We start from the raw sequence: 24,678 nt of genomic DNA, 5'->3' as shown, positions 1-24,678 counted from the left end.
AAAGATCACAAAGTGCTTCACAAGGTATAAAACAAAAACAGACAAAAGTTAACAAAATGCAATTCTAAAAAGATGTGTTTTTAGTTGTTACTTACTTACTGTCTCTTTAACACACCGAATAAAATCAGGACACTTGACATATTTCTATGTAAAGCAAAGCTGCAGAGTGCCTATATCACCATACTGCAGCAATTGGATCACTATTTGTGGAGGAATTTCTAACTTTCAGTTTCAAATCTATGAGGTTCTAGCTAGACCCTGGATGTAAGTAGTTAATGTGAATTTGTGAGAACAGCACCCCCAAGGCTGGAGACGGAGCAATACTGGAAGAGCTTATGGGAGAAGGACGCAACCCTTAACGGCAATGCTCAGGGGCTAGTGGATCTAAGAGCAGACCACAGCAACCTCCCTTAACAGGGTCCAGTAACCATCACAGTGGCAGAAAGGGTCTCCAGTATGAAGAATTGGACAGTACCAGGCCCCGACATGGTTCACACCTACTGGTTGAAGAAGCTGACTGCACTCCACAAGCTTCTGGCAGTACTAATGAACCAGCTGCTAGACACCCGGAATGGCTAACCGAAGGCTGGACAGTCCTGATCCTCAAGATCCCCCAGACCGGACCGGTCCCTTCCGGTGGTCTATATATGTGTAAGTATATGATTATTGTTTTCTACTCTTATTATTACTCATAATACAGATTTTCATCCAGAGTTTCTTCTGATGTTTGCCACAGGTTTCTTGTGATACTTGTCATTCTGGTACAAAGCTACACTGATGTGATCAGAAGACCAACTGTAATAAATCTGAGAGTCTCTTTGTCGTTCCTCTACCTTCCCAGCACAAACTGCCCTTTAAGATGATGGACAGGAATGATTTGTGTGTTGATATAGGAGCATATCCATTTGTGTATATGAAGCCTCAGGTTTACAGCTCTCTCAAACACAAACACACAAACCTGTCAATCTGTTGTGGTGCCGGTGCCCTCTGCGTGTCCATCATTAGCCAGTTGAGTCCAGTGATCCACATGTTGACTTCCTCTTCACTGAAGGCTACAAACACAAATTCACAGAGCAAGAATGTTTTTAGGGCAACAATTGTCCTGCTAAAACTGAATTGTAGGTATTTTAAATTTTGTAGTTTTATTGTTGTCTTGAATTCCTCCAGAAATAAAAGACCATACCCAACAGTAAAATGATTCTCATAACAAATATAACTCTGTATCAAAAACTATTAAAAACACACACTAACAAATAAGAGTTCATTTTCCCCATAGTTGTTATTTAGATTTACACCTTCACTTGGAAACCAGTAGTTTTAAACCCACGTAGGTTCCAGGTTTACTCATTATAACTGAGGTCTGTACGATTCATTGTAAAGTAACAGTACAATATAAAACACGGTTGTTTTATTTGTTGTTGAAAATCAAATTTTAAGATGTGATTTTAAGTTGATTACATAACTAAGCTTTGCTTATATGGTTACTTGGCAAATTATGATACTGTAGACTATGACAGTGAACACCAGGGGCCCACCAACATATGTTTGCAGTAGAGCCTTAACATCATGATAGAGAAACCAAGCACATTGTTAGATTGTGTCAAAATGTGGCATTTTGACAGTAATTAAATAAACAGCAGTGCTAAACTGATTGTTTAAGATGAACAAAGTTGTGAAAATGAGTAACAGAAAATATGTTATGTGATGTGATGCGAGTTCTAGTTGAGCAGCAGACATGACTGTGAGAAAAACCAAACAGTAGCTGTGAAAACACTTTGGGAATCATCAGTACACATACACAGACAGTAGCTTATATACACACACACACTGACCAGCTACACTGAGGGTCCGGAGGCGAAACTCCAGGCCGTACAGCACTATAAAGCAGTGGGTGGAGTCCAGCTTACGAGCCTCCTCAGGGTAGCGCTCAAAATCACGGGAGCCCTTCCCCAACCGCAGCTCCCGGATCTCCCGTATGTCGACTGTAGGAGGGAGAGAGAGAGGAAGGAAAGATTGTGTTGCATGAATGCAAATATGCACAACCATAAATCACACTTTGGCACGTTGTTCATTTTAGTGCCTGCAGTCTTAGTCATAACATAAAGTTATTATAAATAAGTCATTTTTATTTCTCAAAATATAGCACGTCAAGCAGTTTTGTTTATTTGATGAAGATTTACATGCAATCTAACCGTTGGCTTATTTCCTGTGTCATATAAAGGCTTTCATAGATGTAATGCACACTTGTGGCTCAGTCAGTGAAAGCTCCACTGGCAGGCTTATGGAGTCGGGTGACAGACCGCCGAATATGATGTAAACTCCGGCCTCTGCTTTGACACTGGCAGCAGTCGACACACCCACAAAGAAAACCCCAGCTTACTGACATAGCAGATGTCTTGTGCAAACACACATAAACATAGGCTCAAAAATGCTCTGCCATTCACAGACCACAGAAAGACCCACTGTAGCACACAGACACTTGAACTGAATGTGACTTTTATAAGCCTGGATGTGATTTTTCCACCACAGAGAAGCTTCTTCCGAATAAAAACAGGAATCAAGCAGAAGCCCAACAGCTTTTTTCCCATTGGCATAAAAAAATCCCACCAGGAAAAAGCTATCTTTCCAAAATGTACACTGCAGGGCATACACAACAGGGAACACACAGCAGGGGAAAGAACAGTGTTCCGGGTCTTTATCAAGCCAAGGCCATCCTCAGCAGGTTGTAAATAATCTGGAATCAAACAGAAATCTGGTTCCTATCTGAGCCTCCTGCATGTGGAGATGACATGGAGCACGTTTGGCATGAGATTAAGAGAAAGCCATTTTCCTCAGATGGAAATGTGGCCGTACTTCATTGAGATGGGGTCCAGCACTGGAAGCAGCAATTTCTTAACCAGAGATCTGTTTGGTTTCAGTACATGGAAATAATAACTTTATAAGATGTAAAAAAAAACACCATTATAAACATAAATGATTCACACATACATTAGCTTAAAAAATATCCCTTTGATTGTCTCAAAGTGAAAATCATGGTGAAATTTAAAACAAGATCCAGGTTATTCGTACTTGGAAATACTAACCTGGTGTTGCACTCAAACTAAACCAAGAGGAAACACAGCTAATGTTTGCTTGGTAACTCTTAATAGCGGTCTTCATGATCATATACAGTCATGTGTAAAAGAAAGTCTTCACACGAATGAGGACCAAGAAAAACCTCTAAAAGCACATAGAGCAGAGCTTAAGGTTTCAAAGGTACATCTGAACAAACAACAAGACTTCCTACAAGAAAAGAGACAAAAGTGGAAATGTTTGGCCATAATGCACATAATGCACAAAGCATACCAGCGCAAACACCTCATACCAACTATCAAGCACAGTGGGGGGTTGGGGGGAGTGGACTTGTTTTGCAGCCACAGGACCTGGACACCTTACCTTGACACCTTGAATCAACTATAAACCCCTTTGTATACCAAAGAGTCAAATGTCTGACAGCTGAAAGTTGTCTGAAACTGGGTTCAATTCAATACAATCTTATTTATACAGCGCCAAATCAAAACAACAGCCACCTAGAGGTACTTTATATCGTAAGGTAGACCCTAAAATAATACATACAGAGAGAACCCCAACAATCATATGACCCCCTATGAGCAAGCACTTTGGCGACAGTGGGAAGGAAAAACTCCCTTTTAACAGGAAGAAACCTCCAGCAGAACTAAGCTCAGGGAGGGGCGGCCATCTGCTGGGGAGAGAGAAGACAGATAGATGTCATGCAACAGGACAGTGATCCCAAACACAGCAGCAAGCCTGCAACAGACTGGCTGAAAAAGAAAAGACCTAGTCAGAGCCCAACACCAAAAACTTTCACTTTTTTAAGTCTAATTTTATTTTTGTTTGTCTGATGCATCATAAAACTCCTTTTTAGGCCATGGCCTTTTTTATATCCCTCAAGCTAGACATGTAAAAAACAAAAATGCCTCACTATATGCATCAGTCATGAAGCTATACAAAGTGCTTCACAGTCTAAGCTGAGTCACTTTCTTCCCAAACTAATTTTAGAAATACCTCAAAACCCTCCTATTTGTTTTCCTCTGCTCGCTCTCGTTATTATTTCCTGCCATTTCGTTTGGACTCCGGACAATAAGGCAAACAGGCGCTCGGCTCACCAAACGTCACACTTCGCTCACCATAACTATGGCAGCACACACCCAGCCTTTCCCACTCCGCAGTATGCAGAGACTGATAAATACCACACATATTACGGTCTTTAATCCGGGTCTAAGCTGTAAACATAGCTGTGATAAAGACACACAGACTCTGCAATCTAAAGTAAAGTTTAAAGAATAAGTAGGGAGACGTATCCAAAGGGCCAATTGCACATTTAGCATGTAAGAGTGTGAGGTAATGTCAGAAGCCTCACAGAAAGAAAATACAAGGTAAACCTCCATCACAAAAAGAGATATAATCAGTTGTTTTATCATGAGAGCAGCTTATGAACTTCTCTGGTTTGCTGTCAATACTCAGTGCTAGACGGACACTGGCTGTAGAAACTCTCCTAAAAGCCATTTTGTGCATAGCTGACCTAAAACCACACACCACTGATAGCTGCAGTGGACTTCCAGTGAAACAAATTTCTTCTGGTACAGCTAGTAACAGAATTTCCTGCCCGTTGGAACAAATAGTTTATGGCAGCTCAAAGAATTTGAATTGAAGGGAGGGAGGTGTTCAGGTTAGACAAGGACTAAATAATGAACAGTTAGAAGGACTCGTCATTGAAAAGCTTGATATGACATAACTGTAACATGGTTTAATAGTATTATTGCTGCGCAAAACTTCTAAGCTTTCATTATCGAAGAACTCAGCTGACATCCAAACACAGATGTATAGCCCAGCTAGACAAGGCAAAATGAAGTTAAATTTAATGGAGATTACAAATTTGGAATTTAAATATTTAAAAAATAATCAAAAAATCCCACTTTAATACATATTATGACTTATGGAAGCTGTCATTACCGTGCATGAGCAATGCACTCTGGGTCGACGATGTGAACCTCTTGCACTTGCTGTAGTTATATAAAAAGCATCAAAAATGCCACGTTTCCCCACTTCTGGCTCTGATTTCCATTTTCTACTGTAATTCACAGATGTTTACTGTTAATAAGAAGAGTAGAAAGGAGTGGGAAAGGCTGTGGATGAAGACAACTTCTAAAAGTTACAGCAGCTTTCTTCAGGCACTTCAAATACATGTAAACTGGTCATCAGAGGTGGACTGATACTGTGGCCTCTAATGGACAAACTATGCAACACGACTAAAGGATATTTCTCTTCTCTCTTCTTTACTTTTTAGTTTTCATTTAGTTATAAATGTAGATACTGAAAGACTGCCAAACAGCTTATAACAGACAATAATTTAGGTCCATGTATAAATAGGTAGGGCTCTTCAGACGCTTTTCTTTCCAAGCCCTTAGACCTGGATGACTGAGAACCTTCACAGACATAGGGCTCTACTGGTAATTATGTTGCATCTTCAGGAAGAGACATGCGTGGTAGCCATGCAGGGAGCGATGGAGAGCCTGAAGCCAACCAACACTGTGCTCCAGGACTGGTGAGGTGAAACACCTCTGGTGATCTGTACACAAAGGCACCTACCGCTGCTAATAGGCAGGTTCACTTGTCAAAAACCTTTACACCTTTTACTTCTTTTAGACAATCTTGTCAACCAAATAATGTAGTTGAACTAAATTTTGAGTTGGCTCTGAAGGAGGGGAGAAAGTGCATTGCTGTAAAGGAAAATGTTCATGCTAGACAAGAGAAAATGATAGTAAAAATGAATACAAAAATGCAATTTATCCAATTTTTTGTGCTGTCAGCATTAATCTCGTTAAAATGACGTTAACGCCATAACCACATTAACACGGCAAATCTCCGTTAGCGAGTTAGCATGGGTCGTCCCGTGCGTGGGACTGCACGGCGTCAACACATTAGAGCGGTTAGCTTGTTACCGCGTTAGCGCCGTACAGCCCCATGAAGATTAACGCTGATAGCACTACTTTTTTTTTCATAAATACTAAAAGACAAAATCATACCTAAAATTTATATTCGATTAACTGTTAAGCACTGAATAATGCCTGGCTCTATCCTTGTTTTTCACTCTAATGGAGACAATAAATTAGAAGGAAAACATTTACTGAGGTCACAGATCAAATAACAAAGGAGAAGTTTTTCCACATACTTACAACCTTCTTTTAGTGACCACAGGAGTTGCCCCCTGCTGGCCATTATAAAGGATGCAGACTTCATTTTTCAGATTCTGAAGCTACTTTTCTATACTCTGTATGGTCCCAGCTTAATGGAGCTAAAGAAAAAATTTAAAGATGGGAGGACAATCGACACCGCTGAGAGCAATCTCATATTTTTCAGCATAGTGATCTTACATATGCACATTTCAGATAAACTGACTCTGGCTAACCCTAATCAAGAACAAAATTGTTCTTTGTTGATTCAAAATACTCTGAGTATCTCAAACATCCAACTCCTCATTTGTGGACCATGTCTCTGCTTCCTGTAGATGACGCTGGGCCTTTTGTTTTCGGCCCTTCAATCTGAGGCAGGAAGTGAGACACTCCTTGATAACCCCATACTTCCTTTGCCTCAAGACTTAATACCTCCACTGTTTGCCAAAGTGCTCATCTCAGACAAAAAACACTGAATCCAAGCATGCAGGTGTGTACATAGCTGAGCAAACAGTAGGGAAAAAAAACAACAAAAACAAAGGAAAGAAAAGCAGGAGAGAAGGGGAAGGTCATGATGGTCTAAGCGTGAGATAAATGAGCTTGTAACTACAAAAAGAAAGTGAAAGAAAGCAGAGTGAGAAAATAATGTGGGAGGTCAGAGAAAATCTGGAAATGAGAAGGGTGTTTAGGTGAATGCGTGGGGGCAGGAAAATGAGAAAGGACAGCTGGGGGAAGAAAATGGAGAGGCGAGAAGAGGAGGGATAAACATGGGTGGCTGAGAGTAAGAGCTGTGGGAGCTAAAGTCAAAGAGAGACCTGCTGAATTCCTAGAATCTACTGATGAGTTTTTCCAGTGGGAGGATTTTTGTGTTTTTGTGTAAACGGGGTGTTTTTGTTTTTACCATTGTGGGAATGTGTAGACTTGGACAGAGTAGGTGTTCTCTGTGATTTTGTACATGCTCACACTTGAATGTTTTTCCCTTCATTAGCCAAGGTGCTGTTTTTTGCTAGGTTTACAATTAAGGTTAAATCAGCCTCTGAGCGTTCAGAGAAAGATTGGCAGAGGAGAGTTCAGAAGAGAGGAGGGGCAACTACAGATAACTAAACAGTATTAATAAATTCTTCATTATTCACCTACTGGACATCATCTGCAGAGCAAGTAACAACATGTGATTGTGAAAAATGAGATGCAGAGAAGTCCAGAAACCATCTTTTACTTACAGTCTGTGGTTCTAACAACTGCTGACTTGCCCAACCCCTTAAATGACTGCTAGCTTAAGAAATGCTTACTGATACTGAACTGTTTGTTGTTGAAACAGAGGGCCGAGATGGCACACATGAACTTTGCTACAGTTTGAATATCACAGCTCAACAATTTTAAAAAAAAGGAAGGTCATCTAAAAACTATAGGCTAGCTTTTCTGTGTTCTCCCAGCTTCTGTGCTGTATGTTTTAGCTTTTCATTGTGAATGTGTTCATAAAATAAAAATTTCATTCTGCTGCTCACACAACAGACAATGATCGAAACCCTCACAAAGCAAATAACACAAAATATCTTATTATTAAGCCAAATTACACAATGACTTTAATAAAAATCAGTGGCAACAGATCCTGTAGTGAATCCTAATTTCAAATGTATGTCCTGGTTTAGGGCTGCTTTTCAAGGAAAATGTCTGATTGGCAGCAGCCTCATTTTTCAGCATGACAATGACCCCAAACACATCCAGTAAAAGCATACTTAGATACAAAAACACAATGAAATATTATCGGTCGTGGACTGGCCTCCCCAGAATCCAGACCTGAACTTTATTGAAGTGGTGTGGGATCATCTTGACAAATAACAGCACAAAGGGCAGCCACCATCCAAAGAAGAGCTTAAGAAGCTTGGAGTGCTACTCATGAAGAATACTTATCGAAATTACAAGGAGGCTGTTCTGAACCACTCTCTTGTTGCCTTATAGATTATATATCCATTTATGTTTGGATAGCTTTCAATAAATCGCTGCACCAATTTCCAATTTTTCACAGAAATTCAGTTGTCTCAAGACTTACAGAATACTGTATATATATATATTTGTATATATGACCTACTTGGTTTGGTTTTTAAAAAATCATGGCTTGGATCAAAATACAACACCTGACACCTATTTAAACCTCAGTTTTCTTGGTTGTCAGGGTGATGCGTCGCCTCTGAAGAGTTGCTGGAGTTAAAATAACACATGGCAGACAGAAGGAAACTCTAGCATGCCAGTTGTGAATACCATAAGTTTTCTCAGTACTAACAGAATCTGTAACAAATCCACTCCCGGGCAACAAAATCCAGGACGCAGACAATAGCGTCCACACCCCAGACAGGACGAATCAACAGCCCAACAACAGCCGCCTGCTTTAAGTTTACCACTGCCACTTGACTCCACTCCAATAGGCTGTCTCAGTCGTCTAAGCCCACAACCTGCCAGTCAGTCAGTCAGGATGTTGGGCAGCCGGCAGAAAAGCTAAAGCTGGCCAAAGATCCACGCCGCAGCAGCATGTGTGCTGAGAGTGACAGGCAGGCTGACTTGGAGGAAACAGAGGTCACAGGGTCATGATCTGTCTGTCGTCTGAGGGCCCTGTCACAGTGTCGGGACGGGAGACACTCCGACACTGTGGGGAACAGCCTGCCACAGCAAAATGTCATTTTACAGCAACGCTTAGAACGAAAACCCCAGAAACCTGTTTTTTCAAAGGATCAGTTAACTATATATTGATTTTGCTTCAAGCTTAAGCAGCATCCAGATCTCAGAGCTTTTTGCATCACCAGCAAAACAATGCCTTTTTCCTGAGCTTTCAACCACATCAGGTCTGGTTTTCATCCAGTGACTACAGAGGGAATCTCATAGCTCAAAACCCCCGAAAAAGGAAAGCTACTGAGCCATGAGTTCCATGAGAAATCAAACTTTAAAGCTCTAAAACACTCTTAAAATTGTTAAATACAAAACCTTTATAAGGAATCTGAATTAGAGCGTAAAACTGGACAAATTTAGTTTTAAATCAGAAGAAACTTGATTAAACAGTTGGCTAAGCCTTCAAAGTCAGCTTTTCCTACATTTACTTTGAAGTTGGTTTTATTTTAGGCTGTCAAAGTTTCTTTGCCCACAAGCGCACTGTGGAGAAAGAAAGTGCTGTACACACAAACACACACGGTGTGCATAAATATTTGTGTCATTTGGTTTGTAAAACCTCACTTTCTTTATCCATAGTGCACTTATGGACAAAGAAACTGAGACAGAAAAGCAACAAAATGTGTAATTTTTGTACATTTGCACTGTCTCAGTATAAGGCCTCACTGGGCACTTGACTGTACTTTTATCCTTTATCCTGCTGCCATAACAGATAAAAATTAACATTAAACTGCATCTTAATGGGTCACAGCTGGTATGCTGTATTTAAAAAAATGGATGGATGGATTTAAAAGATGTAACCGCTTGAAGGTGGTGTTTTCAAGAAGTGGATTTCACACTGTTTAGGACATTAAAGCAGAGTGTGGTTTAGGACAGGTCTCTATTGACAATGGCACCTGCAAAAATCCTCAGCTTGAGGCTTTAAAAAGCTTTGCAGCCCAGTGACCAACATCAAGGTGTCCATATCCATCTTTTACATACAGTCTATAGTTGGTAATCACCTCTTAAAAACGTGAACACAGAGCTGAGGAAGCAGACTGTGGTGTCCTGTTTCTTTGCTTGTCAGCATATTTCACTGACACCTAATCGTTGGCTGATACTTCAACATCTTCTGATACACAATCTGTGCATGTGATTTGTGGAAAACAGCGCCATCATATCCTGTATGAATGTGTTATTCTCAATAGTTAAAAGATTTCTGAGCACAAATATTTAAAATCAATCAAACCTCTGCTATAGAGAAATACACCCAATTATTGTTATTTTGCATTTTTATAAAGCTTCTTCATAACTATGTAATCACTGTATGTATCTGGATATTTGTTTGTTGTATATATTCTTTTTTAATAATAGACATAGATTCTCTTTTTTTCAATAAAGAGAATTCTCTGTATGCCTGCAACCCTTATTTACAGCAGTGTTGCCAACTATATATCTCTATATCAACTATTTTCTCTAGATTTACCCACTTTTTATAGCCCTACAGCAGCCCCACCTCCCAAAAAAGAAAAAAAAATACACAGTACCACATCACGCAATTATGCCTTGCTTTCAGAACAAGGTATTCTCTTTGTACGGATCAGCAGTGAGCACTCAGACAGAGGCTGTACTGTGTGAGGTGTGTAAAAAATGTTAAGAAGTTCTATGGGATCTATTGTTCTCCTTCATTTAACTCATAAATATAGCGTAAACACAGCCATTCACATTCATTTGTGTGAATACAAAACTTTGTCACATCCGCAGATTTATCTTTGAGGCTTGATGAGTCTGTGAACATGGGTGTGATGGTTCAAGACAGAAGGCCTTTCTGTGCTGCTGCCTCAACTTCAGGTCATCAAACACATGATCCACTGCCCCTGCTGTTGAGCTCTCATTATTTAATAGCACGATACAGAAATCTTGCATAAGTGCAGCAAGTTAGGGAGCATATGAGCATACACATAAATACACATAATAACTCTTTAACATTTTTATACAGACTACAGTTTGTAATGGGATGATTGTAAATAAAGAAAGGAAACAGGGGTCAGGACATAATTCTGATAATGTGAATTATATATTGATGGCTAATTAGCCAAGTGCTCATGTTGCCTATGCTAGTTAGCCATGTTAAGCAGATTAACGCCTGGAGAAAACTGTATTGATCACTGCCTTTCATTTCAGCTTTTAATGTAACTGACGTGGGAAAATCTGCTGTCTAGTGTTGGCACTGCATCTATGTGAGACTGTTTCTAACCACTTTTATATGACGCATAATATCTATTTTGAAGATTTTTCAAATAAAGACTGAACTGGAACATCAGAATATTGGATTTTCTTTAATAACCTTGTCTTGATGAAGTGATGGTGGGGGTTTTTTTTCTAAAAATTCTCATTTACTGCCTTTAAAAAAAGCCAGGTATCAACCTAAACCAGACAGAAAACAGCGAGCAGAGGAGAGAATCAAGCACAATGGTACCAAAACAGCAGTAGAGACTTTCACAATGAGCTGAAAGAGTCCACATAAATAACATCATACTCAGATTTCTAATAATGCGTTACATGCATGGTCAGCAGCTCTGACCATGTGTCAAACTCCAGTCCTCGAAACTTTGAAATGTGTCCCTGCTGCACAAACCTGAATAAAATTAGGTCATTGGAAAGACTTGACTGCATGCCGAGGTGGCAACCCCTAACCCTTGTGCAAGTAAGTTTAAATAAATTTAAGTTTTAACTTCTAAAAGTACTTTTATTGCACCATATTCATGAGCTGCTGTACCATGAATCAAATGGCTGAATTGCCACCTCAGCATGCAGTCAAGTTCCATAGAGTTCTGATAATGACCTACTAATTTTCTCCATGTGTTGCAGCACAGACACATGGAAACGTTTCAGGACTGCGGCCTTCGAGGACTGGAGTTCGACACCTGTGATGTAGAGCAAACCTATACGTTTATGGGATTGGTTCTTCAGGTTGTTTTATATGGAGCGCTGCTGTCTGAATCTGTGGTCTTGTTTCAGAACAGCTCCAAGATGGAAAGGCTCAACCAGGTTGACTCTTTGGTTGACTCAAACACACTTCTGCGTGTTATAAATGTGAGACAGATGTTTCCATGGTTTAAACATGCTTGTGTTTTGCGGGCTGGTTTAAACTTGGCAGACGCAAACATTGGATTAGCCTTAAAAGCCTTAAAAGCACAATTGTTTCACTGCTGCTAGTTTAGAAGAACTGTTTGACTTTTCAACATGAATTACTGACTTTAAACATTTCACAGAAATCAATCCCCAATTTTATACTTACTCTCTCCTTCTATTTTGTCTGGGTTTCTGCTCCACATTATCTGCCTCGTGTCCTGCCTTATCTGGAACGTTCTCCTCTCAGGGCGCTGAGACTTTTTCTGATAGAAGATGGTCATCACTGTGCCCATTTCCAGGCTGTGGAGGATGCGGGCACCTGCCTCAGACCAGTCCAGCATCCTGGAGACCATGACTGAACCAGCAGCCCCTGCAACACTACTGGGGGCCTCCTCAGCACAGCCATTGAGGCAGCCACTGAATCTGGCTGCACACATCTTCACTGCATCGCTAAAAGTAAACCTTGCTGGATTACTAATCTGTTGTGATTTGTCGAATAGGATGCTTATCCTTCAGTCACCAGCTGCAAGCAACAAGGACAGGGGTATTCAACATGTTCAAGCCCACTGGGGTCAGGAGGAAATCTGGTTATGAACTGTGTCAGTTGGGGCAGCCAGAGTGAATAAAACTATTCCCCAATAAAACACAAGCTAAAAGGCATCAGTCAGCAGCTGCACAGCTCAAACACCGACCCGTCTGAGATGTGAACTATCCTCTGGTACTCTGGAGGGGGGAGTGTATTCCTGTCTTATCCTTTCCAGATGCTTCTGGCAGCACACCAGTGAAATCCACTCGGGGTGAGTTCTCATCACCGCCAGACAGCGTGATGATCCGGCTTAAAATCCTGCTTGGACGCCTCGCTGCTCTCGCTGGGCCGGTAAACAAGATGTGGATCCCCTCACCGCTGACTGACGAGAATCAAGTCGGGGCTGGTGACAAAGACGCTGGGTTATGCAATAACGAGCCGGGCAAATACCCGGAGTGGCGGCGGAGAGGAGGACGGGCAGCGGCGGCCGCTATGTGGCGGCTTCACGGAGACGAAGAGACGCGCGGATGGGAAAGCACGGAGCAGCCGCGACGAGACTCGGGAGCGCTCCCATCTGCCGAAGCATTCTGCTCCCTTCTCCCTCTCTGTTCCTCCTCTCCCTGCTCACAGGATCCACTCACCCGTGGTAGAAAACCCCTTGAGACGGGTGCAAGACTGTGCGGTTAATTTCACCAGGTCCTCCCTGCTGCTCCTTCCCCAGGATGTCGCTCTCTGTCTCTGGATCTGTGCGTATCCTCAGCTTCAACGCCAGAGGTCTTGAGAGGAAATTAGTGCCAGCAGACCGGAAAAGCTTGATCCGACTTTTTTTTTTGCCTGCTGTACAGTATCTGAGGGAAGATGAGGGGAGTAGAGGGAGAGTCGCAGGGACAGCCAGAGAGGGAGAGAAGCCAGAGAACAGAGCGCCCCCTGCCGGCCTCTACAAGATCTGCAGGTGAAAGCGTTTTCTGCAGCGAATGCGCAGTGGACTCAGCGGGTATCTGGGCATGTCAGGAGGTTAAGTGCGGTTCAAATTACAAAGGTCACTGATGTGTCACCCAGTAACAGTAAATCAAAAGACTGGTGAGCTCGCTAGAGGTTGTTCTTTTTGTTTATTTTGTTTTGTTTTTATGTCGTAGCTGAAATTTAGATTTCCAGGACATTATACATATAATCGTTTTAAACTAATACTGTTAATAAGGGGAGCATGTTTGGGAGCATTTTGATGGATTATCTGACCAACATGTTTGTAGTGTACAACAGACCATTCAGCAAGTTTGTGCTTTAATTCTGGGGGGTGAAATTGTAGTGGCTTATCAGTCCATTACCTAGCACTAATTAGCCAATATGTCTGCATCTTGCGCTTATTTTATGGATGCACTTTGCAAATTACGTGTGCTATTTAATATGCCCCCCCTCTTTCCAAATATAGTAATTTATGTCCTTGAAATAAAAAGAATACTGGTTAGAGTCAGAATCTGAGTCTAAAACCAGTTTGTCATTTCCAGCTAGTATATACAGTATTTCTTAACCGCTTCCACTCCCTCCTCTGGGGTATCCCTAAAAAGTCATCCTGAACTCTGTTCAAAATGCTGCTCTGTGGTTTCTTAATGTACCTATTAGAACTAATTTTAGGATTGTATTGATCACTTTTTTTCCCGCGTCACTGTAGCAATCGGAATTGTCTTCTGAAGTCCAAGGAAAATGCCCAGATTGATTGTGCCAAGTGGACCTTTTGCTATTCTGGTCCACTTGATTGTCATAGTTAATTAGAATTTTGTCAGGATTTTTTTTTATTACTTTTTAAATTTTAATATTGTTATTTTATTTTAAGTCATTACAATCAGAACAGACATAACTGCGGGATGACGAAGAGAAAGAAAAAGGACAGAGAGGTTGGGAGAGAATGAACAGAAGGATAGGGAAAATAGAGAAGAAGAAGTCCAAATATATGTGGACCTAACAGGATAATAAATTGATTCTCATCTTACTGCACAATGCAAAACTTTAGTAACTTTTATTATGTACAGTACTTTGCAGAAGTCTTGAGCCACTAGTCATTTATTTTTCTTATAATAAAAAATGCATTCTTCTAACTTTTAAAGTGGTCCCGAGCTTTTTTGTGTGTGGAGATTTTCACTCGTTTTCAGTCGCGTCTATGCACATCGCCACTTTTGTTTTTTAAGTCACTTACCACTGACCTATCAGCCAAGCATTAAAAGCAGTGTATCAGTGTGTTGTCTGCAGGAAACAGAAAACTTAGCAAAGAAACAACTTAAAATTATACCTTTAGACACTTTGTTACTAGCAGCCAGAGGCAAAAAGCACATAATTGGTTCCCATTTCTTTACACAAATACAAAAAACCAAATTGACAAATTGCTAAAGAAAAGACTGTTTGACAGGCATTGAGTTGTATCTTTGCACAAACAAGGTGGATTTGAATTGCACTTCAGCCAGTGGTGTTGGGGAACTTGTCAAAATTGATGGCATTAAGAACACAAAAATAGAAAGTTTTTTTTTTTATCATGACAATGATCCCAAAACAGTGTTTTATCCATGACACTATCAATCATGGACTGGCCTCAGCAGAGACCAGACCTCAACATTATTGAAGCAGTGTGGGATCATCTTGGCAGAGAACAGAACAAAAGGCAGCCAACATCCAAAAGAAGAGCTTGAATGTCTTGCAAGAATCCTGGAGAACTATTCCTGAAAACTACTTATAGAGTAAAGGTGGTCATGCCTTACAGACTTTCAAACTATAGAACAGCACAAACTGTTTTTGCCTTATATACTACATTTCCATATATTTGGACATTCCAATAAATCACCTATTTCCCATTTTTCCAGCAAAATATAAAGAGATTAGGGATGGCTTAAAAGTAGTGTCGTGGAATTTTGGATAGAGGATTTGTGCCTTGTGATCCCCATAACTAAAGGAATAACTCGCCCACTACTGACCATTATTTATGTAGTGAAATAGACTAAAGTTCAGTAATGTGCATTAGCAGGACTCCCTGAGGCTGTAAAAGAGTGTGGACTGATCCACCGCTGAGACAGTCAAGGATGATATCACTGCCTCTCTGTTTTTAATCAGCTCCATATGTCCACTGGGTGTATCTCCTGTTCCACTACCACTGGTCAGCAGGCAGCCAATCAGAATTCAAGGGAACTCTTCTCACATGTCCTGCAGCAGCAAGGAAAAGAGGCTTGGGGGGTGGGATGTAGAGAATTGTTGCCAACAGTTTTCAGATTGAAGCAGAGTAAAGAGGAATGGTGAGCATTCAGTTAATCGCCTAAAGGTTAAATTTTACATCTAAACTAAGAGCAGTACCATTACACTCTGTCTCCATCTTCACTCTGCTGCTTCTTTTCAAACTTAAAATGAATCCTGCAAAGAAACCATAAACTGCAAAAAGCAGAAAAACATGTTGAAATGAACTTAAAGTTGTTATCATGGCACATTTAATACTGTTTTAGTGGCATGCGTTTGGTTTGTAGGTAAATGAGAAGAACACTTGGAAACAGCTGCAGTCTTTGATTTTCAGTTTCTTTACCATCACTGGACAGAAACACAGATACTGTCAGAACAGCTGAAAGAAATAAGCTACACGTGAGTCCAAGGACTTATACACAGCTTTAGAACTTTCTTTTTCTGTGTGGATTTAACACAAGCAGCCATTTATCTTTTACTGAGTCCTTCCATTGGATTTGAGAGACTTTAGTTGTGAATAGGTTTTTATTACTAACACATATCACTACGAAACTGGGCTTGTTTATTACTAACATAAAGAATATGTTTACAACTTTTTTGTTACATTTCTATGTTTAACTTGAGCATACCTTTTCAAAACAAATGTGAATATTTGATAAAAACCTCATTGTTGTGTCATTTTATTTTCATATTAAGAGCCCAGAAAGAAACACATTAGGTAAAACTGTTCCATAAATCAAGCACTCAATGACAATCAATACACTTGTTGGTTAAAAAAGTGCTATAATTTGCAGTAATACCGCAGGAAAGTTCAGAGATGTAAATACAACTGAAGTGGTGATTTCTTGCTCACAAAAAGCAGCCTTTGTTATTGAAGATGAGATTTTATTATTAAATACAAGTTATCAGTAAGAATTTTAAAGACCCCCACACTCAAGGTGATTATATGAAGATAATTTACCTTTTTTTTGCATGGCAGGATTTCTGGAATTTTACAATTAAATATGAAAAGTGTGTGTTTTACATATTACATATGAATCATTTTACATTAATATCATGTAGACAAAGGAAACGTAATCTATAATCTGGTGATTTCCTCTTAATTTAAGTGAAAAGACGACAGTGTGATGAACCTAAAGTAACCTGAAATTTCGATATTCCTCAGTGCCTTCATCCTGTGTAGTCTCACCTACATAAAAATGTTGATTACTGTGATTATGGATGAAGTGTTATGGATAAGAAAGCACAAATACTTTAGGGTCAAACTTCCTTAGCTTCTATACTGTCAAACAAAATCATAATCTTTGACAGGAGCTAAAATATCAACCTGTAATTGCTTCCACTTTTTCAAAAGCATGATCAAAGGGTCTGAGGTTACATATTTATTTAAAAAATTCCACTAACCTGAGTCTTAGTCCCAAGTTTAGAATATTATTAATATGAAAAAATAATTAATGCACGGGCAGCTTTCTATTTTTTTTTCTAGTTTCCAACCACGTCTTTCTTCAGCACCTTAACATGAACTTAATGATATTAATCTGCAACAAGGCAGCAAAGTCTGGTTCAGAGAACATGATTATTTCTGCACTGTTATGTCTTCATTTCACAGTGCGGCTCCTGTTTTTAGATTTGTTGGATGTTTATTGTCGAAAGTTTCCAAATGTAGAAAACATAACTATAAGGATATGTCTGAAAGAGTGTCTAACCCTGATGATCATTGCACTAAACACCTTTATTTTAATCCTTCTTTAAAAACATTCGTTACATCTGAATAACACCGGCGACACAACAGCTGTTATTCCAGTATTTGGAGTGTCCCCACTGTAAGGGTTCATTCAGACGATGCTCTATAAATATAAGAACTTCTGTGAGGCAATTTAGGAAACACTTGATTCGCTTTAGTTGGCTAAAAGAAAGTTGGTGTTGTTGCTGCTTCCTTTTTGGATCTCTTTGACCATGTTGTGGAGTTTCTGGGAGAGGGCCACCTAGTGGAAGAGAAAGCCACAGGCATAGGTAAAGAAATCTTTCACAATCTGTGAGAGTTAATTTCTGCATCTTAGTGAAGGACTAAGTTGGTCTGTACTCTTGCATTCAATACAGCTTGTACTGAGAGACTTACTGTGTAGGAATCCGGCTTCTGCAGTCTCTTGTGCCGAGGGTGCAGAGTCTGGAGGGAGCGCTGGACCTTTGCTCTAGTTTCTGCAGTGCTGCACAAAGGCTGTGTGACCTAGAAAATGTTGGAGACACTCATAAAGGCAAAGCTCCCACACACTATAGTGGCTTGTTTGGTACTGTTTAGTACATGAAGTGTGATTTTTTTTTAATAGTTTTTAAAGAAAGTACTTTTCTTTGCTGTTATATTACATACGTTTGGTGTTCTTTGTAAACTTATTAGTCACTGATTAAAAATCTAAATGGAAAATCTTTAAGATACAAAGCTTAAAAAAAAGTATGTATTCAGTGTGATTATCCCACAATTCTTCATAAGTTGTCTGCTAATGTTTGAGAGAGCGGCCCATCCTCACCTGTCCTTTACTAAACACTTCCTGACGCAGACAGGTGACCCGAGCTGGAGTGACTGAGAGGGCGGTGTGGTTGCATCCCAGGGGGTAACAGCTCAGTGGGAGTCCCGCCTCTGGAGGAGACTCCACCGCCAGACATACCACGTCTAGAAATGGATGACCTGCAGAGGAGAAAGGACAGAAACCAATTATAGATTTACAGGAACATATTCATTTCTGCCTAAAGGGACGATCATACTGCCATTCACGGACCTGTCTCTGATCATTTATAACAAGTAATTTGTGGCGTTCCTGTTGTTGTGCCACACAGAGAAAGAAGCTCAGCTGCAGCAGGTAGTACTCAATTCTCACCTTCAGGATCTATTAGCCGGTAGACAGCTTTCCTCCCAGGAACAGTGCTCTTTTCTGGGTCCTCACTGACCTTCATCCTGGGTCTTCCTCTCACCTCCACCAGCTAATGAACAGAGGAACAAACAAAACCATACAGGTGTTAAACATGGCAGGAGAGGAGAGAGGCTAGTAAGTGTGAATTCTCATTAAATCACCTTATATACACAGCCAAGGGAAGGTTGTTTTGTGCAAGTCACCAGATGTGTTCCAACACCAACTACACTGATCGCGTTCTCCTAAGACAATGACACATCAAGCTGACATGGAAAGGTCTTGCAGGGAGTCACTTTTACAAGTCACAAAATTTGACTGACTCCTAATGAATTACCCTGTATGGCCACTCAATTTACCTTACTGTTGACTTCAGCCAAGCTCTCTTCTGAGATGTTATTAGTCCCAACGATGATCAGGGAATCAAAAGCAGGAATGGAGAATCTGCAGAGATGAAATGAACAATAAGAGAGGAATCAAAAAGCAGTGACACAAAATTAGACGCGAGCCACAGATCTCTGGAGGAGTCAGAACATATCTCACTGTAAGTTTAAAGACAGACGGGAGGACACCTTACTCACTGCTTGCTGCAGAGTCTGAAGACACGGTGCACATCAAGGGACTGCTTGCAAAGGTCCCCGCTGTCAAGACGAACCCCCACCGGCCTGTAGCCCAGCTCACACAGTACCAGTGCCACAGCACAGAAGTTCAAGATGCCGCTGCTGAAATTATATTTACACACAGAATAGATGAGATCATTGAACTGCTTTGTGTTTAGCTTTGTTTAATGGAAACAAAGCTAGGGAATGGAGAAAAGACAAGGCTTAAAAGAGAAGGGCCAGTCAGTGATATCAATTCCTTCGTCCTCCAGGAGCTGACTGCATACTCTCATCACATGAAACTGATACCTAATGTAAGTCAGGGTGCCACTGCCTAGCCTGTACAAGTCTGTGTCCTTCCATGGATATGCCTCCCCTGACCATCAATGACCCACCACCAATCCAGTCATGTTTAATGATTTTACATAACATTCCCCACAGCTTCTCCAGACACATCAGTCACATGTGCTCAGGGTGAACCTGCTCTTAAACTGAAAATCACAGGGCACCAGTGGTGGACCTGTCAGTTCTAATATTGTATGGAAAATGCTAATTGTGCTCCAAGGTCATCAGGCACTCTTGTGAAGTCTGTTTGTGATTGTTAGCTCAGAGACATTCACACCAGTGGCCTGTTGAAGGTCATTTCATAGGACTATGGCATCACTCATCCTGTTCCTTATTGCGCAAAAGAGCAGATACAGGTCCTGCTGGTGGGTTAAAGACCTTTTCCTGCACAGTCCAGCTCTCCTAGAGCAACCGCCTGTCTCCTGGAATCTCTTCCATGCACTTCAAACTTTGCTGGAAGACCCAGCCTACCTTGTGATAGACTGATGTGGAGTTGGATTACCTCTACAACATCAATTCGTAGGGTCCAGGTATCACCTCATGCTAAAAGTAGTGACTCTGACTGTAGCCAAATGCAAAACCAATGAATAAATCAGTCAGAAAAGATGAGGGAAAAATGTCAGTGGCCTCCACCTTTGTTTTGGGGCTTGTCTCATTATTTTAACTCTAATCCCAGAAGTTTCAGTGACTAGATGCTTTATTCTGATTAAAAAGTGTTCCTTTAGTTTTTAGAGCTTCTTAGTTTTCTGGCTTTCATTAGCCAAACTGCCAATTTGTCAGCTTTATCTCATATATGCAGTGTAAACTTTAACTTTAACTTAATGTAAGGCAGGAGTTACCAGCCAACACTGTAGCTGTCAATCACTGGGAGGAAGTTCTGAGGATACGCGATGGCATAAGACAAGAAAGCAGCCAGCTCTCCCTCATGGATCTTCCCTGGCTCTGCTCCCAGAAGATCACACACACGACTCAGCCAGCCTTTTGTTAAAGAAATGATATCGACTGGATTATGCTCCCCGTTCACCGCCGAAAGTGTCTGTAAAGAGACAAACAAGACGTTTAAGAGTTTGTTAAATGCAATAGAGCATTTCAGTTACCAAATTACAACATAAGGAGAGCCTAACGTGTGCCTCTCCTGTGAAACCAGCCCTCAGGAGACTGATACCCTCTCTACTTTTGAAATTAGGGTTCAAATGGGAGCTGAATCTTTTGAACCATCCCGTAGTTTTGGTGGTGATAACTCAGGTGGCTGGGGACTGTGGTGTTTATATGCCACTGGTGCACGTCGTTCATTTTCATTTGTCAACTCTCTCTGGTAGTTTGTGTTTTTTGGACGGACCGAATCCCGGGCCCAGGGGCCCACTGTCAGGGGGTGCCCCACCCCCTAGAAGGGGCCCGACCAAGTCCCGGGCGCCAGGCCTTGTCAAGCAGCCACTGGGAGTGAGCCAGTACATACCTGAGCGCCCAGTCCCAGACACCGGGAACCACCAACACACGAGGGCATCAGGCACCGGCAGGGAGTGTGGTAAGGGGGGGGGGGGGGGGGGGGTGTCCTCCTCACTGTCGCCGAGTGGTCTGATTCTTGCATTCTCTCTAATATTACATCACCTTTACCTTACATAAACTCCCAGACCAGCTTTTTTGGTAGACCTTGCTAGTATAGTAATGTTTTAATTCGCTTAATTGCATTGCTGCCATAATTGCATTGCTGCCATGTGATTGGCTCATAGGATATTTGCATTAATGAGTCGTGGAACATGTCACAGCTGATCTTTACAAACCCTGCCGAGTGTAAAATGGAAGTCATGTTCTGGTTTGCCAGTATAAACACATAAGATGTGTAGCTCAATTATCTGAATGGTATGGTTCCATTCAGATGACGTAAAGACAGAGTGCACATACTCACTTGCGGCCACACTTCCTCCAGGGAGGTAAAAGAAGTTACGTACGAGTGTGCCATGGTCCCTGCAACTGGGATTCCAAACAGGAAACCAGCCTGAACATTACTGGTAAGATCAAACCCTGAAAGATGGAATAAAGTCTCTGTGTGTATGCAGAACAGAAGAAAATCATTTCCACATTATTTCATGCATTATTTCAACATAAAACATGCTGGTTTTTGTTCATTTGATGTCATATAGTAATGTTCTTTGGGAATTTCAGTAAATACTGCAGACACGCTGTGTAAGACAGCATGGAAATGAAGTCCAGATCGCTACATTCCTTCAGAGGTTACAGATGGATGCTTTTATCCTCTCATTAAGACAGGCGTCCTCTTCATGAGTTTCGTTGGATGGAATGCCAATATCAAAAAAATCACATTTCTGATTTTTGATATTGGCATTTAAAAAAAATATATATATATATATAGGAAAGCAGCCTTTAAGTGACAACTCCACAAATGTGCCAAGTTATCTGTCGAGATCTGGGAGGATCAAAACAAAGTAATCACACAGCAATCACCTCCGATGTGTGTGTATCGGGAGGCGGTGAGTCCTCCATCTGGACCCTGAGCCCTCCTGAGGCCCATTTCCAGCAGCTTCCTCTTAGGGCCTGCCGCCAGACGGAAACGGGCAGCATTAGTGCAGACCAGACTGACAACAGAGAAGAGAGAGGACACTGAAGCAACAGTCCATTATATAAATTTAGCTTTGCTTCAATGAAGCTACAGTATATGACATTTATATTCCATGAAAGCAACAAACAAAATATCGCAAATAAGCTTATTTACATTTTCCCAAATATGAAATAGAATTCTTCAGAAATATATTTCCTAAGGTCCTCGGGGTGAACGCAGTAGCTTTAAAGATGGCACAACATGGGAAAATAACCAGGACGTTACTTTTCCAGGAAAGACAGAAATATGACTATGTATTACCTGGCATAGTTGACAAGACACAATAGACTTGTCTCCAGTAGTTGTACCACAGCCAGTGGACCAGCCACTTCCATGAGAGGCACCTGAAGATATGATGACATGCAGCACTAGTTAGTCCCTCAGACTGTGACCTTTGAACCTCAGTTTAACCTTAAAGACTCATAGCTCACCCTGGCAAAGACCACAGTGCCTTCGGGGACGGAATGGAGCGTTACACCCGAACAGTCGAGGCATCGCAGAAACTGGAAGAAGGCAGGGTCAGTGTCTGGAGGCATGACAGAGCGCAGGAACTCCACATCTGGATCCATGAACACAAAATGTTAACACAACCCTGTAACACTCTCCTGACTCACTTCTCTGTTTGTCCTCCTGTCTCACGCACCTACACTCACAGGAACAGAAAAAAAATAAAAATAAATCACATCGTTTCCTGTAAATCAGTGGTGCGACTATAACGAAGGTTAGACTAAACATGTTTGTTGCACAAGTGTGGCACAGTGATCCTGTCTTAGCGCTGATTACTTTTCACCTGTGCAGCTGCTAAAGTTTTAAAAAGTGCATTAATTCAAGTATTGCAAAGAAATTGGTGGTTTTACTTAACTGATGATGTTATGCTACTTTAGACCATACTTTTGTGGTAGAGAAAATAGATTTCCTGTTTTTACTCAAGTACACGTTCCAACACATGTATAGAAGGAACATCATAGGTCCACCACTTTGAAGGCAGTGTGAAACAGTGCTCCTCTGCTGTGTACTACTGTGCAAACCTCATCACTTTCAAACACTGAAACAGTCCTATATCAAAGCGAGGGCAGCACATTAACATTAGTTACTGGGATAGGTAGCAACATCTAATGCAGTCATGTTATCCGATACTGATGCTGGACTGGCATATCTGTGTATCCAAAATCAACAGTGGTCCCACTCGGACTGACTGCTGTCACTCTCATACAGACAGACAGAGCACTAACACCTCGCAGTCAGTCTGAGTAGATGTGCAGTGGGCTACAGATGATTTGCTTATATTCCTACATAAAGCCAAGGTTGCAGAGCACCTGTGTGCCTTTTGCGGTTAAATCGGTCCTGGAGTAGCAAAGCTGCTGCTGGTGGAACAAATAGTAACACGATCATACGATTAATGGTGGTATTCTTAACGGCTTTGGGGAAACTGGACTTTACGAACTTAAAGAAGCACAGTTGCTTCTTGGGCTTCTGTAAGTTTTCACAAGTCACTACTTTCTCTTTTCCAGTTCTTAAGAAATAATAAGTAGTATTGCGCAACCAGTTCTGTATGCCTACCAGAGCTCCACGGGAGAGAAACGTGACTGTCAGCGGATTAATAACGAGACTTTTATTATTTAATCTAGCGTTTATGTCCAGTTTGTAGTCAGTGACAGTAACATGTAGTTAGTTGATCTCCTCACCTTCGTCTGCGAAGCGAAAGCTGCGCAGGAACAGCAGGCAGTCGTGCACCCCGGCGAACAGCGAGAAGCCTCCGCCGAACGGATTGTCCCTGAAGAAGAGATCGAACACGGCGTGCTCGTCGTGGCGACCGGCCCGCCAGTACGCATACGCCATGGTGAACTGGTACAAGTCGGTGAGCAGCGGGGGAACCCGCTCCCGGATACACCGCTCCATAACCCCGCTGCACGTGCTGCTGCTGGACGGCGCTGCCATGTTCTCCCAGGGCTGATGCCGAGACCTCTGGGACTTGCAGTTCTCCCACCGACTCCTTTACCCCCTGAGGCAGAGACGGAGCGGGGCAGCTGGGAAATACAGCCACGGCTCACGTTGTTGCATTAAAGACTTTTCAGTTAGTCTCTTTGTTGGCGTACATTTATGGTCTAGTGATTCCCATTAGTGTCAGCCCGTGTCACGAGTCATGCGCTTAACCTAACGCAATTTTGGATGATGAAAACTGGATTCACTTTCAAAATATCGCGTCCATGTGGCCACCTGCTGTGAAGGAGCGAGATCCTTCAGCTCGCAATGTAAAAACCCACCATCTATGCATATATTGCAACTACAAAATTAGTCTTTATTTATAATGAGCCATGAAAATGTTGGAATATCTTATTTGATTATTTCTAATTTCTGACTAAATTTATTCCAAAATGTCAGCAAGCATCCTCTGGTTTTAACCTTATTCAAGATTCTTTATTTGTCAGTTGCATAGTTATGAACAGGGTTGGTCAAGTTACTTGAAAAA

The 24,678-nt window shown here is 41.4% G+C and overlaps 2 protein-coding genes across 3 annotated transcripts in view; both read right to left on the bottom strand.

Annotated features, from left to right (window-relative positions):
- LOC308400217 (1-phosphatidylinositol 4,5-bisphosphate phosphodiesterase gamma-1-like) overlaps positions 1-14,573 on the bottom strand; it is a 43,018-nt gene extending 28,445 nt beyond the window's left edge. Inside the window, exons 1-3 of the mRNA XM_080887773.1 lie at positions 12,172-14,573; positions 1,833-1,982; positions 959-1,052 (exon numbers count right to left, since the gene is read on the bottom strand). Of these exons, the coding sequence (XP_080743899.1) occupies positions 959-1,052; positions 1,833-1,982; positions 12,172-12,442 (515 nt within the window). The 5' untranslated portion in view covers positions 12,443-14,573. The remainder of the gene's footprint in view (positions 1-958; positions 1,053-1,832; positions 1,983-12,171) is intronic.
- A 2,884-nt stretch (positions 14,574-17,457) lies between these two features.
- Positions 17,458-24,400, bottom strand: naprt (nicotinate phosphoribosyltransferase). Of its 2 annotated transcripts, none has more exons than XM_080887778.1 (13): positions 23,894-24,400; positions 22,640-22,767; positions 22,470-22,552; positions 22,055-22,185; positions 21,498-21,634; positions 20,431-20,627; positions 19,229-19,369; positions 19,007-19,091; positions 18,812-18,892; positions 18,618-18,720; positions 18,270-18,427; positions 17,864-17,971; positions 17,458-17,729 (listed from the first exon to the last, which is right to left on the bottom strand). In XM_080887778.1, the coding sequence occupies exons 1-13, from the start codon at positions 24,144-24,146 to the stop codon at positions 17,643-17,645; spliced, it is 1,692 nt and encodes a 563-aa protein (XP_080743904.1). In that variant the 5' UTR covers positions 24,147-24,400; the 3' UTR covers positions 17,458-17,642. The 2 variants fall into 2 exon arrangements, with proteins under 2 accessions (XP_080743904.1, XP_080743905.1); XM_080887779.1 differs by having other exon boundaries at positions 21,498-21,613; positions 23,894-24,389.
- Positions 24,401-24,678: the final 278 nt, after the last annotated feature.

The sequence above is a fragment of the Rhamphochromis sp. 'chilingali' genome (genome assembly GCF_963969265.1).
Source record: "Rhamphochromis sp. 'chilingali' genome assembly, chromosome: 7".
NCBI lineage: Eukaryota > Metazoa > Chordata > Actinopteri > Cichliformes > Cichlidae > Rhamphochromis > Rhamphochromis sp. 'chilingali'.
The sequence above is the reverse complement of the archived record's forward strand: the minus strand, read 5'-3'. Positions and strand labels throughout refer to the sequence as shown.

Bases quoted from the DNA above. Each gene is read 5' to 3' on its own strand.
- naprt (XM_080887778.1), bottom strand. From the start codon at position 24,146: ATGGCAGCGCCGTCCAGCAGCAGCACGTGCAGCGGGGTTATGGAGCGG. The intron at 20,628-21,497 runs GTGAGTATGTGC...GTCTCTTTACAG, and splicing joins TGGAGGAAGTGTGGCCGCAA to ACACTTTCGGCGGTGAACGG. The intron at 17,972-18,269 runs GTGAGGATGGGC...AACATTTTCTAG, and splicing joins AAGTGTTTAGTAAAGGACAG to GTCACACAGCCTTTGTGCAG.